A 15126-nucleotide genomic window follows, 5' to 3' on the forward strand; every position below is an offset into this window, starting at 1 on the left:
GATAAATAAAAGGATAAACAAGATGGGTACGTATGTGTATATAGATGGAACACAGCTCAGCTATAAGAAAAGGATGCTGTCCTGCCATTTGCAGCAACACGGATGGTTACGCGAAGTGAAATAAGGCAGAGAAAGACAAAGACCATACAATTTCCCTTCCACATGGAATCTAAAACACAACACAAAACCAGATTCTTAAACACAGAGAACAAACTTGTAGTTGCCAGAGGGGAGGAGGGTGGGGAGACGGGCGAAATAGACGAAGGGGATTAAGGGGTACAAACTTCCAGTTATAAAATAAATCAGTCACGAAGATGCAGAGTTAGGGAATATATCCATTATATTGTAAGAACCTTGTATGGTGACAGATGGTGACCACCCTTCCTGTGGTGGGCACTGAGTAATGAATAGAACTGTCAAATCGCTAAGCTGTACATCTGAAACTAACATAACACTGTATGTTAATTATACACCAGGGGTACTTGGGGGGCTCAGTCAGTTAAGCATCCAACTCTTGATTTTGGCTCAGGTCATGATCTCAAGGTTCATGGGTTTGAGCCCTGCATTGGGCTCTTAGTTGACAGTGGGGAGCCTACTTGGGATATTCTCTCTCTCTCTCTCTCTCTTTCTCTCTCTCCTTCTCTCTGCTTCTCCCCCACTTGCTCTGTCTCTCTCAAAATAAATTAACTTAAAAAAAAGACTAAAAAAAATTATTCTTCAATTAAAAGAAGGACATTATTCTGGATAGACTTGACCTTATCATGTGAACTTTTTAAAAGGAACTGAAGGCATCAGAGGTTTTCACTCTCTTGCTGGCCTCAAAGTGGAAGTGAGTTGTGAGTTCCACTGCTGAGAGGAAATAAACTGTGTCATGGGAGCATGGAAGAGGATGAGAGGGGTCTGCTGAGACCGCAGCCCTAGCCCACTTGTTGACTACAGGCTTGTCAGACCCAGAGCAGGGGGGCCAGCTGAGGTGTGCCCAGGCTCGTCACCCATGGAACCTGAGAAGTAATAAAGGTGTGCTGTTTAAGCCTCTATGTTTCTGTAATGTATTACACAGCAACAGGAAACTAATACAGACAGCTTCAAGGGAAGCCTAATACTCACCCCACCAGGATGACAACAGGTGACTTTGCATCCAAAGGCAGATAGGGTCAGAGCAACGAAGAACTCTAGCACGGTTAAAAGGAGCACCACAGCATCCAGACTCTAGGAACAAATGCATAGCCAAGAACCGTGAGGAACAGAGATGACAAGTTTAAAACACTGATCGTCTGGGGTACCTGAGTGCCTCAGTTGGTTAAGCGTCAGACTCTTGGTTTTGGCTCAGGTCATGATTTCACAGTTTATAGGTTCGAGCCCAGCATCAGACTTGGCACTTACAGTGTGGAGCCTGCTTGGGATTCTCTCTCTCTCCCTTTATCTCTGCCCTCCCTAGCTCGCACGCGCTCTCTCTCTCTCTCTCTCAAAATAAATAAATAAACTTAAAGAAAAGAAAAGAAATCAAGCGCTGACCATCTGATTACAATGCCAAAAGAGAAGCACTGGCCTGAGGTCAGAAAAACTGGCTGCTAATTGCAGCCATACCCTTGGCCAATTCTTGGCCTGTTGAGTACCACTCATGCTTTCAGTTTTTCCATTAATAAAATAATTGCTTTTCCCTACACTCTACCTTCCACTGCTATTGTGGGGACAGAATGGGAAAACTATTTAAAGGGGCGGGGGAGGGGTTAGGGGCATAAAGATAACTTAGTTCTTTCAAGCACCAGAAGTTCCATAGAGCTGACACAACAGTATCAACTCCCGTCTTGGTAGTTATAGGCAGAGTCATAATTGTGGACAGAATATCAAAGAGGTCCACATCTTCATCTCCAGAAGCTCTGGAGATGTCTCGTTACATAGCCAAGCAGAATTAACTTTGCAGATGAAATGAAGGTTGGTTATTAACTGACCTTGAGATGGAGGGATTATTCTCAGATTATCTGGGTGGGCCCCAAATAGTTAGAGAATCCTTCTAAGTGGAAGTGGGAGGCAAAAGAGTTAAAGTTCAAGAGACATTTGAAGATGCTGCACTGCTGGCTTCGAAGATAGGATTTGACCACAAGCCACAGAATGTAGGCAGCCTCGAGCAGCCAGCAAAGTCAAGGAAACAGATTCTCCCTCTCAGCTTCCAGAGAGGAATGTAGTCCTGCCAGCACTTTGATTTTCACCCAGTGAGAACCATTCCAAACTTCTGACTTCCAGAATTGTATGATGGTAAATTTATGTTGTCTCAGGTCACTAAATTGGCAGTAGTTTGTTACAGCGACAAGAAGAAACTAACCTAACAATGAACACCCAGCTAGTCAGTCTGTGACCCATCTCCCCAGAGAACTGGCTTTGGGCTTATCTTCAGCCAATATGTATGGTCAGATTTGAGAAACACTAGGTAGTCCTCTTACTACCCTAAAAATCTGAATTGGATGCCTGGAATTGTTTGGTCTAAATATTCTTTTTCTCTCCACGGATAGGGATCGTACCTATCTTCTTGTGGAAAAGTCAATAGACCCAAGAGTCCAGACACAGTGACACAGTGTGACACAGACTCAGCTGAGCCTTGAGAATATTTGCATTTGTCCTTTCCTTATCTATTTACACATCTCTTCAACATATTGTAGCCTCTATGTTTCAGGAATTGTCATAGGCACAGAAGACAGAACGGCAAATAAATAGACGATTTCCCTAACCTTGAGGATGCTACAATCTGGTAGGGTAGACCAGGAATGGACAAACTTTCTACAAGGGGCCAGCTAACACATATTTTAGGTTTTACAGCCCATAAGGTCTCTGTCACAAATACTCAATTCTCCACTTATAGTACAAAAGCAGCCACAGATAATATGAAATCAAATGGTTGTGGCTATGTTCCAATAAAACTTTATATTCAAAAAAAGAGTCAGGCTGGACTTCCAACAAAAAGTAGCTAAAATATATATAATACATGAGTTTGAGCCATATAAAGCCGCTGTCTTTCTAGACCAAGCAGAGTTGATCATTGGCAATTTCATACTGTTCTGCCTAATGACTCCAGATAGTGTGTGCTCTACTCTTTCCTACAAAGAGCTCACTTTTTCACTCTTCTTAGAATCACATTCAAAAGTAAGTCCTTGGGCCTTCATCAACCTCTAGCTGCTTTCCAATGTTTATTTCTTTTAAAAACATTTTTTAATGTTTATTTATTTTGAGAGAGAGAGGATCCCCCAAGCAGTCTCTGCGCTGCCAGAACAGAGCCTGACACGGTGTTCAAACTCACGAACTGTGAGATCATGACCTGAGCTGAAATCAGGAGTCAGATGTTTGGGGCGTCTGGGTGGCTCAGTCGGTTGGGCGTCCAACTTCGGCTCAGGTCATGATCTCACGGCCCGTGAGTTCAAGCCCCGCATCAGGCTCTGTGCTGACAGCTCAGAGCCTGGAGCCTGCCTTGGATTCTGTGTCTCCCTCTCTCTCTGACCCTCCCCTCTTCATGCTCCATCTCTCTCTGTCTCAGAAATAAACATTAAAAAAAAATTATAAAAAAAAAAAGAGTCAGATGTTTGACTGACTGAGCCACCCAGGAGCTCTGTGCTCTCCAGTATTTCTATATTTTCCTCCAAGGAGCTTCCTACTGGTAGGAGCCTGGTCCCCTTCTTTCATCTCCCAGGGCGCCATCTGTAGGACCCACCATAAAATATGGGCTCACAGGTCTGTGGAATGACTGTGCAGGTGCCCCGGTAAGAACAGACCAGATACTTCAGATTCCAGGAACCCCTATGGATTTGCTCTGCTGTAAAGCCAGGCAGAAAAAGTGTTCACACAATAGGGATACGTGACAGCCTCTGGGAGCAGGTGATTGAGAAGAAGGTGGAACCAGCTACTTTATTTACAGGGCCTCTTGTTCAAAAATTATTAAGAACTTTATGACGGCAACAGTAGAGCAGTAAACCAGGTGTATCACTCTTCTAACTGGTAAGCCCCCTGTGCCTGCGCGGGTTCCACACCCAGGCAGCCAGCCCCACGCAGCTGGTCCATTCTAGATTTTGTCCTCGTCTACTGTGCCCTTGTAGACCTCAAGTGGAGAGAACTGCAGAAACTGAAAGTAGGCTTCTTCTTCAGGAGGAGGAGAGAGGACACTTGAATATAAATACAAACAGGGGCATCAGAGGCAGGAAGGCACAGAATCTCATCTTGCTCTTGTCAACTTCTCACCATCTGATCTTAGGGGGGAAGCATCTAAGCTCTCGGAAGAAACCCTCTGATTCTGAGGAAGCGGCAGGAAATAAACTTGCACTCCATAAGAGCTGTTAGAAATCTTAAGAGGAGTAGAAATTAGTTTAGCAGAGACACTCAAGAGATTATTTTGGTGTGACTGGATGGCACTCAGGATATATCTAGGATTAGAGGAGGCAGTGCAACTGATCTGCATTTGGGATAAGTTCGGAAGAATGCGGAGGTTCCACGTGTGGGTGAAGACAAGGGTCAGTGAGGGAGAGATGAGGCAGCACAGTGAAAGGCCGGAAGGTCTCATGCAGGAGAGACAAAAGGAATTCAGTGGTCCTGAGAATGGATACTAGACCTAAAAAAATTTTTTTAAGTTTATTTATTTATTGAGAGAGAGAGAGAGAGAAAGGCAGAGGGATAGAGACAGAGACAGAGACAGAGATAGAGATAGAGATAGAGACAGAGATAGAGATAGAGGGGGGAGAGAGAGAGAGAGAGAGAGAGAGAGAGAGAATCCCAAGCAGGCTCTGCACTGTCAACCTGGAGCCCCACACCGCGCTTGAGCTCCCAAACTGCATGATCATGGCCTGAGCAGAAATCAAGATTTGGACGCTTAATTGATTGAGCCACCCAGGTGCCCCTAGACTTTTTAATAATAAAGATTCTATTGCATTTTGGTCACAGCTGTGCCACAATAGCGCCCCCCTCCCCGTGCTTACCCAGTGGCCCACAGCTTCACAACCCGTACGCTCTGGTGGAAGTGGCAATTTGGAGAACAGAGCCATTAAGATAATACCTAAGTGAGGGCAGGTCTACAGCCAAGTAGTGAAATACAGAGTGGAAATTGAGAATTTGCCAGGAGTGGGATATTGAGGCTCAAAGGGCTTAATCTTTCAAGAGCATCCAGAGAGGTGGGGAGGAGTACTAGGTCATTCACCACTCATTGGATAATGTTCAAGACAATTTTAGTCTATTATTAGAGAACCAGGTAACTCCATCAGGGAGCCCTGGGGACACAGAGGGATTGACATCTGGGCTCCCTTTTTACAGTGGATTGCAGAATTGGTGATTTCGAATTAAACAGAAAGGAACAACAACAACAAAAAGATGAGATGTGGGCCTGCCTTCTGAATAAAAGATGGCCCTATTCTTCAATCATTTCCAATTTCCCAAAGTGAGTCATTTATCAGTTAGGGAATACAGTGTGGTACTTTTGCCAGGGCCAGGGCTCCTGTGCCTGGCTTCCCCTACAGTATCGCAGGAAGAGAGGAAGTGCTCACCATTAAAATGGCCATGGCCATGGAACAACTCTCCAACCTCTGATAAAAGATGCAGGCAGAGATACCTGCTCGAAAGTCTTCCAAGGAGGAGATAGCGAAGGGGACCCCTACTCCGGCCAAGACAGAACTGAAGATGTTTAATCCTAGGCTAGTTTGAATCTAGAAAGAAAGGAAAATCAAGTCAACAATCCAACAGTATCCACGGGGGTGTTTCCATTAGCCACGCTGCACACATCACTTCTTGCCCGCCCCCCCCCCCCCCCTGCACTGGTCCCCCTTCTCTATCTTGATGACTGGACTGTCTCCTCACTTGTTTCTTTCCTGAAACACAAGCCCTTTCAGGTCGTCTCCTGCCCAAACACAAATATGATTCTGTTGTTCCCAAGCTTGAATCCTTCAGACAACCCCTAGGCCCAGGAGATAAACTCTTTTTCACATGCCAGCTGGACAGAACTGTCTGTGCCCAACTCCCACGGCCCTCTAGGTCAGGTGCCTGGCTGCACATTCTTTTCCAGATGCTGCTTGCCTCTGACGCCTCTGCGCTTTCTGTGGACGACCTCCCTCTGCTCTGCATTCCTTTTTCTACATTCTCTTCTCTTGGTGAAGTTGTGGAAGCTTCTTAGAACAACCAAACTTCTCCAAGAAAGCATGAGAGGCTTAATGTGGCTGTAGCGTGAGGGAGATTTTAACAGTTACAGCTGGACAAGATGCTAGGGAGACAGACCGAGGTCAGATTTGGAAAAACCATACAGATCATGCTCCATCGTCTGATCTTTATCCTTTGAGCAAAGAAAACTCAAATATGGTCTCTAGCCAGCAAAAACATTGGTTGAGACCTAGGCCTTTGCCTTTTATTGGCTTTGTGAAAGGCATATCGGCATGAGAGTAATGTTTGAAATTTGTTTTTCCTTACTGAACAGACTTAACGTGAATTCCTTCCCCTACAAACCAAAAGAAAATCCTTTCTGTACAGAGTCAGAATACACATTTTTTTTTTATTTTTTTATAATATATGAAATTTATTGTCCAAATTGGTTTCCATAAAACACCCAGTGCTCATCCCAAAAGGTGCCCTCCTCAATACCCATCACCCACCCTCTCCTCCCTCCCACCCCCCATCAACCCTCAGTTTGTTCTCAGTTTTTAACAGTCTCTTATGCTTTGGCTCTCTCCCACTCTAACCTCTTTTTTTTTTTTTTTCCTTTTTTCCTCCCCCTCCCCCATAGGTTCCTGTTACGTTTCTCAGGGTCCACATAAGAGTGAAACCATATGGTATCTGTCTTTCTCTGTATGGCTTATTTCACTTAGCATCACACTCTCCAGTTCCATCCACGTTGCTACAAAAGGCCATATTTCATTTTTTCTCATTGCCACGTAGTATTCCATTGTGTATATAAACCACAATTTCTTTATCCATTCATCAGTTGATGGACATTTAGGCTCTTTCCATAATTTGGCTATTGTTGAGAGTGCTGCTATGAACATTGGGGTACAAGTGCCCCTATGCATCAGTACTCCTGTATCCCTTGGATAAATTCCCAGCAGTGCTATTGCTGGGTCATAGGGTAGGTCTATTTTTAATTTTCTGAGGAACCTCCACACTGTTTTCCAGAGCGGCTGCACCAATTTGCATTCCCACCAACAGTGCAAGAGGGTTCCCGTTTCTCCACATCCTCGCCAGCATCTATAGTCTCCTGATTTGTTCATTTTGGCCACTCTGACTGGCGTGAGGTGATACCTGAGTGTGGTTTTGATTTGTATTTCCCTGATAAGGAGCGACGCTGAACATCTTTTCATGTGCCTGTTGGCCATCCGGATGTCTTCTTTAGAGAAGTGTCTATTCATGTTTTCTGCCCATTTCTTCACTGGGTTATTTGTTTTTCGGGTGTGGAGTTTGGTGAGCTCTTTATAGATTCTGGATACTAGCCCTTTGTCCAATATGTCATTTGCAAATATCTTTTCCCATTCCGTTGGTTGCCTTTTAGTTTTGTTGGTTGTTTCCTTTGCTGTGCAGAAGCTTTTTATCTTCATAAGGTCCCAGTAATTCACTTTTGCTTTTAATTCCTTTGCCTTTGGGGATGTGTCGAGTAAGAGATTGCTACGGCTGAGGTCAGAGAGGTCTTTTCCTGCTTTCTCCTCTAGGGTTTTGATGGTTTCCTGTCTCACATTCAGGTCCTTTATCCATTTTGAGTTTATTTTTGTGAATGGTGTGAGAAAGTGGTCTAGTTTCAACCTTCTGCATGTTGCTGTCCAGTTCTCCCAGCACCATTTGTTAAAGAGGCTGTCTTTTTTCCATTGGATGTTCTTTCCTGCTTTGTCAAAGATGAGTTGACCATACGTTTGTGGGTCTAGTTCTGGGGTTCCTATTCTATTCCATTGGTCTATGTGTCTGTTTTTGTGCCAATACCATGCTGTCTTGATGATGACAGCTTTGTAGTATAGGCTAAAGTCTGGGATTGTGATGCCTCCTGCTTTGGTCTTCTTCTTCAAAATTCCTTTGGCTATTCGGGGCCTTTTGTGGTTCCATATGAATTTTAGGATTGCTTGTTCTAGTTTCGAGAAGAATGCTGGTGCAATTTTGATTGGGATTGCATTGAATGTGTAGATAGCTTTGGGTAGTATTGACATTTTGACAATATTTATTTTTCCAATCCATGAGCAGGGAATGTCTTTCCATTTCTTTAAATCTTCTTCAATTTCCTTCGTAAGCTTTCTATAGTTTTCAGCATACAGATCCTTTACATCTTTGGTTAGATTTATTCCTAGGTATTTTATGCTTCTTGGTGCAATTGTGAATGGGATCAGTTTCTTTATTTGTCTTTCTGTTGCTTCATTGTTAGTGTATAAGAATGCAACTGATTTCTGTACATTGATTTTGTATCCTGCAACTTTGCTGAATTCATGTATCAATTCTAGCAGACTTTTGGTGGAGTCTATCGGATTTTCCATGTATAATATCATGTCATCTGCAAAGAGCGAAAGCTTGACTTCATCTTTGCCAATTTTGATGCCTTTGATTTCCTTTTGTTGTCTGATTGCTGATGCTAGAACTTCCAGCACTATGTTAAACAACAGCGGTGAGAGTGGGCATCCCTGTTGTGTTCCTGATCTCAGGGAAAAAGCTCTCAGTTTTTCCCCGTTGAGGATGATGTTAGCTGTGGGCTTTTCATAAATGGCTTTTATGATCTTTAAGTATGTTCCTTCTATCCCGACTTTCTCAAGGGTTTTTATTAAGAAAGGGTGCTGGATTTTGTCAAAGGCCTTTTCTGCATCGATTGACAGGATCATATGGTTCTTCTCTTTTTTTTTGTTAATGTGATGTATCACGTTGATTGATTTGCGAATGTTGAACCAGCCCTGCATCCCAGGAATGAATCCCACTTGATCATGGTGAATAATTCTTTTTATATGCCGTTGAATTCGATTTGCTAGTATCTTATTGAGAATTTTTGCATCCGTATTCATCAGGGATATTGGCCGGTAGTTCTCTTTTTTTACTGGGTCTCTATCTGGTTTAGGAATCAAAGTAATACTGGCTTCATAGAATGAGTCTGGAAGTTTTCCTTCCCTTTTTATTTCTTGGAATAGCTTGAGAAGGATAGGTATTATCTCTGCTTTAAACGTCTGGTAGAACTCCCCTGGGAAGCCATCTGGTCCTGGACTCTTATTTGTTGGGAGATTTTTAATAACCGATTCAATTTCTTCGCTGGTTATGGGTCTGTTCAAGCTTTCTATTTCCTCCTGGTTGAGTTTTGGAAGAGTGTGGGTGTTCAGGAATTTGTCCATTTCTTCCAGGTTGTCCAATTTGTTGGCATATAATTTTTCATAGTATTCCCTGATAATTGTTTGTATCTCTGAGGGATTGGTTGTAATAATTCCATTTTCATTCATGATTTTATCTATTTGGGTCATCTCCCTTTTCTTTTTGAGAAGCCTGGCTAGAGGTTTGTCAATTTTGTTTATTTTTTCAAAAAACCAACTCTTGGTTTCGTTGATCTGCTCTACAGTTTTTTTAGACTCTATATTGTTTATTTCTGCTCTGATCTTTATTATTTCTCTTCTTCTGCTGGGTTTAGGCTGCCTTTGCTGTTCTGCTTCCATTTCCTTTAGGTGTGCTGTTAGATTTTGTATTTGGGATTTTTCTTGTTTCTTGAGATAGGCCTGGATTGCAATGTATTTTCCTCTCAGGACTGCCTTCGCTGCGTCCCAAAGCGTTTGGATTGTTGTATTTTCATTTTCGTTTGTTTCCATATATTTTTTTATTTCTTCTCTAATTGCCTGGTTGACCCACTCATTCGTTAGTAGGGTGCTCTTTAACCTCCATGCTTTTGGAGGTTTTCCAGACTTTTTTCTGTGGTTGATTTCAAGCTTCATAGCATTGTGGTCTGAAAGTATGCATGGTATAATTTCAATTCTGGTAAACTTATGGAGGGCTGTTTTGTGACCCAGTATATGATCTATCTTGGAGAATGTTCCATGTGCACTCGAGAAGAAAGTATACAGAATACACATTTTAATCAATAAGTCAATAAATATTTTGCCACACCAGCACGTGGTGCCACTGTTATGGGCTGAGTCTCAAGGTGCAGGCTCTGTTTGACGGGTCCCATTTTGACATTCCTTTTTAGGAATTCTCTTTATTTTCATAAAGAGTTTCTCAGCAACTGCCTTCCCGTATCAGAAATTTTATGATCAGCCATTTTTTTATTATAATTTCTGGAAGACCAATGCAGCTATGTAAAACTTATAATCTCTCTTGATTTTTAAAAAACAAACAAACTCTATTTTCTACTCGGGCAGAATACACACTTGGTTAATCCCTCTTTTGGAACAAAAACACACACACAAACAAATGAAGAAAGCAAATATTACTCACCAGACCTTTTGTAGTTCTAATTCCTGCTACAACTGACAAGGACCCTGAAATAATAAACTAGTAACAAGAGAAAAAAAATGCAGTTAAAAAACCTTTAAACAAAAATTTGAAATCCCAACTTACTAACACTTACCCCTAACTGGGATAAATATGTTAAACAGACCAATTATATTGGAAGAAACACCAGAGAATGCAAATAAGTCTCCTCTTTTCCCAGAAACAACAGAGAAATTTTACCAGATGGATTCACAGGAGAGTTTATCAAGACTTTCAAAAAAAAGTCTCTCTGCAATGGTATTTAAACTGAGGGCCTTGAAACATAGTGAAAGTTTCTAAATTCCTGACATGAAGGAACCCTAATATGGTACCAGAACTTAATGAAATATTATAAAAGAAGAGAAACTAAAGTTTCTGTCTTAAAATATGACTATTAGGGGCGCCTGGGTGGCGCAGTCGGTTAAGCGTCCGGCTTCAGCCAGGTCACGATCTCGCGGTCCGTGAGTTCGAGCCCCGCGTCGGGCTCTGGGCTGATGGCTCAGAGCCTGGAGCCTGTTTCCGATTCTGTGTTTCCCTCTCTCTCTGCCCCTCCCCCGTTCATGCTCTGTCTCTCTCTGTCCCCAAAAAAATAAATAAACGTTGAAAAAAAAATAAAAAAAAATGACTATTAAAAGTTGTAAATAAAATGGTAGCAAAGAAAGTTTTTCAATTACATATTAGATGTTGATTATATTATTCCATGTGCCTCCATCATTTGGGTAATTATTTTCCATATAGCTAAAACAGCTGGAATCAAGTTGATTAGACCTGCTGTCTTAAACTATTTGACTGTTGAATTTCTGGGTTTGCTTTCCAAATTTGATTTCAGGAGTTTCAAAAATTGTATCTTAAACGTTTTTTTTTTAATGTTTATTTATTTTTGAGAGAGAGAGAGAGAGAGAGAGCAGGGGAGGGGCAGAGAGAGAGGGAGACACAGAATCTGAAGCAGGCTCCAGGCTCTGAGCTGTCAGCACAGAGCCCGACGCGGGGCTTGAACTCACGACCGTGAGATCATGACCTGAGCCAAAGTCACAGGCTTAACCGACTGAGCCACCTAGGTGCTCCGAAAAATTGTATCTTAATACCAGAAAAAAGACTGATCTAATGAAACAGCTTGGTAGATTTCTTCAAACATTTCTCAGTACCAAGACATGGAAATGGTTAGGGTAAACTAAGTCACTTCTGGAAAAAAAAAAAAAAAGCAGGGAGAATCATCCATCATATTATATGAGATGCATCATGACTATGTGGGGTATTCTTTCAAATGTCCAGATTTTTTAATATTGCATATTATTACAATTTACAAACACAGATTTGAGGAGAAAATTCACACGCTAATTGTTATTTATGTTTACAACGTGAAGACATTTTATATCATTCAACATTCTTATTGACTTAACCATTATTTATAAAACATGAAGAGCTTCATTTGCTATAACATGATGGAACATTTGTCTCTAATATTAGACGTCTTTATCATGCTGACAGGGAAACACTAGGGCCATCTCTATTAGAGTCAAAATCAAGATAACGATGTAGATGGTTATGTATTACTCTCCTTAGTATATTAACCAAAATAACTACATAAGAGAAATATTTGAGGAAAATGTTTACAATTACTGTTAGTTAAATATGAATATGTTTACTGCAGACCTCCAAGAGTATCAATTAAAAACAACTATAAATGCTAGGAAAATTCGTTAAGGCACATGGGAAGAACATTATAAACAGAAATTATATACAAATATGCATGTATTTGTGTGTTTAAAGATAAAATTTAATAAGAGAACCTCATTTAGCATAGCAAAAATATATGAAGTTTCTGAGAGAAAAAAACTTAACAAGGAATGTGAACAATATAGATGAGTAAAACTTTACAATGCTCCAAAAATCCACCAAAGTCTACTGGGTTTCTTGTTGTGAAATAATCAGTGCTTTCAGTGTTTAATCTATTCTGGTTTGGGTCTTTTGCTACATGCTGCTGTGATATCCTGATACATATTAAATATTTAATTTGCCCGGCTCTACGAGTCTTATGTTATTATTCCTACCTGAAATACGAGAAAATGCAGTCAAAAGAAGATTAGATATCTTTTTCAAAGTTAGAGAACTACAAAATAGGGTTAGGATATAATTCCAAAGCTCAGGATGTTAGCAACTATTTTATGCTGTCTCCAACTATATCAAAAGGTACTCTACTCACCATCACTGGCCTCCCAATTATGTACACGTCCAGCCCTGAAACAGAATGTGTGTCAGAAAATGGCAATGTGGCACTCATCTTTATTATTTCCAGGCTGAGGTTCGTCATGGCAATCAGGATCTGCACGACCTAGCAAGTAAAAACTGATTAGCTACCACTCCCTTTCCGACCACCAGGTCACCCCTCTTCTCCGTCTTCTGAAACAGTCAGATGGTCATGATATTTCCTGTCACTTTGCTTTCCTATAAAAAACTACGGATATGTTAATTTACTCAAGTAGTTTCTTGGGATGTCTATCCCAGTTGCCTCGGTCATTTTCAAGGTAAAAAGAATGTACCAGGACCTACCCAGAGGTGCTTTACTGACCCCCGGGGGCTGCTAGTCTACCATAGCTGTTGATCTCCTTTACATACTACACTCTCAGACGGCAGTGACCCAGGAATCAGGAAGCAATTAAAAATTATTCGAGCAAGGGAAAATAATGTGAAGGAAGGAGTGTACAGGAGAAGAAAAAGAGAAGTGCAACGTGCTACTTTCTCGGTGTCTAGGGCCTGAGGACATGAGTGAGTCCAGGGCTCTAAAAATCAAAGTGCTGGAGTACGGTCATCCCACAGCATAAAAAGGATCCAAAGTGTGTTGTGATGACTCTGTCCCCTTGGTTTAAAGCTGGGGCTAGAGATAAACCCCTGTACTCACTGTCCTTCCACCTGCACTAACCTGTCTTTCCTTAAACTCTCCATTTCTTTTAGGCACACCGCCCCGCCCCCAGACTCCAGACAGAAATGCAGAGGGAGCTGAAGAATTTTCATCCTCTGAGGAGCAGGTTAAGAAAATTCCCCAGAGATAGTAACAATGCGGGGCAATCAACTATCAGGAAGACGTGCTGGGTGGACACCAGCTGGCGGACATGTGGCCTTTTTTTTTTCTTTTTTTTTTTTTTTTTTTGCTGCCTCTCTCCACTGAAGCTAAAGTTATCACAGATGACGCACCACCCTAGAATCCATCCCAAGCCACTATATTCTAAATACAACTGAATTAGAAGCAAGATATAACAGAATATCATCATATCATTTTTGAGTGATAGGGCCTGAACATCATATACCCAGGCCCCTAGGGCTGGCTGATGTATTGTGAGGCTAATGGGACAGAGTATTTGGCATTAAAACTCATCGGCTATGAGTTTACAACCCGACTGGCCTCTCCCAGATCTGTAACTGACTTACCCCGAGAACTTTGGGCTCCCCCTTCAAAAACTTCTCTGGCATCCTTTTCCACAGATGTGACTGGATAACAGCGGGCTGCTCCGGCTGGTACCCACCAGGACCAGCCTCTGATATGGTCCCTTCCATTCCTTGCATGGTTGCCATGGCGGCAGAAAAGGGGCTGCGGTAAGAAATGTAATTTAGGATGAGGTCCTGGAAATGACAGGATAACCTGGGGTCTACATTCCCTTCCTGCATTATACAGCTATTAGAACATCTTTACAAAATGTTGTTCTTTTTTTTTAATGCTTATTTATTTATTTTACAAAGGACTTTTTTTTAATGTTTTTTACATTTATTTTTGAGAGAGAGAGAGAGAAAACGCAAGTGGGGGAAGGGCAGAAAGAGAGGAGGACAGAGGATCCGAAGCGGGCCCTGCGCTGACGGGGAGAGCCCAAAGTGGGGCTCAAACTCACGATCTGTTAGATCATGACCTGAGCTGAAGTGGGACGCTCAACCGACTGAGCCACACAGGTACCCCAATGCTTATTTATCTTTGAGAGAGAGAGAGACAGAGGCAGAGACACACTGCAAAGGGGGCAGAGGCAGAGGGAGAGGGAGACACAGAATCTGAAGCAGGCTCCAGGCTCTGAGCTGCCAGCACAGAGCCCAGCGCAGGGCTTGAACTCATGAACCACAAGATCATGACCTGAGCCAAAAATCGGATGCTTAACCAACTATGTCACCCAGGTGTCCTTGCAAAATGTAGCTCTTGCAAGAGCCAGCCAGGAAAGAGGAACAAGAAGCACCTTAAGGACAGAAACAAAGAGACAGAGAGAGAAAAGAGAGAGAGAAATGCCCTGTGTCATCAAGATACCAGAAAGCACTGAAGAGAGGGAAATCCAGAGAGAACTGAAGTGAATACGCGGGCCCCTCAAATACATGAAGTCCGCACTTATTATCTCTGTCCCTGTTATTGTATATCCCCTTGAGGTCAGCCATTTCTCCTTTGAAAGGTAAATTTTATGATAGGAATAAACTGTGTTCCTGTGTATTGTAAAATCTCCCTTTTTGACTCAGAGCACAGTTACGTTCTCTGAGCTGGAAACTTTCTCCAGGTTCATCTTTACTAAATATGATTTATTTAATCTTGGATCCTACTTTATAAACTCTGGACGTTGCGGAGAGAATTTACAATCCCAAATCACAGCCTTGGCACGGAGAATTTAAATCTCTTGCCCTCATTAAAATGTTTTAAATCCTGATTTGCTAATGCATAGCAAGGGCACATAA

At 42.0% G+C, this 15126-nt stretch overlaps 1 protein-coding gene across 5 annotated transcripts in view; it reads right to left on the reverse strand.

Moving 5' to 3' along the window:
- LOC123601759 (membrane-spanning 4-domains subfamily A member 4A-like) overlaps positions 1 to 15126 on the reverse strand; it is a 172149-nt gene that overhangs the window by 2197 nt on the left and 154826 nt on the right. For all 5 annotated transcript variants that reach the window (XM_045485376.1, XM_045485375.1, XM_045485377.1 and 2 more), the window contains 5 exons: positions 13855 to 14014; positions 12632 to 12760; positions 10393 to 10449; positions 5517 to 5675; positions 1108 to 1209 (listed from right to left, as the gene is read on the reverse strand). In XM_045485376.1, the coding sequence (XP_045341332.1) occupies positions 1108 to 1209; positions 5517 to 5675; positions 10393 to 10449; positions 12632 to 12760; positions 13855 to 14014 (607 nt within the window). The remainder of the gene's footprint in view (positions 1 to 1107; positions 1210 to 5516; positions 5676 to 10392; positions 10450 to 12631; positions 12761 to 13854; positions 14015 to 15126) is intronic.

The sequence above is a fragment of the Leopardus geoffroyi genome, chromosome D1 (assembly GCF_018350155.1).
Source record: "Leopardus geoffroyi isolate Oge1 chromosome D1, O.geoffroyi_Oge1_pat1.0, whole genome shotgun sequence".
Taxonomy (NCBI): Eukaryota; Metazoa; Chordata; class Mammalia; order Carnivora; family Felidae; genus Leopardus; species Leopardus geoffroyi.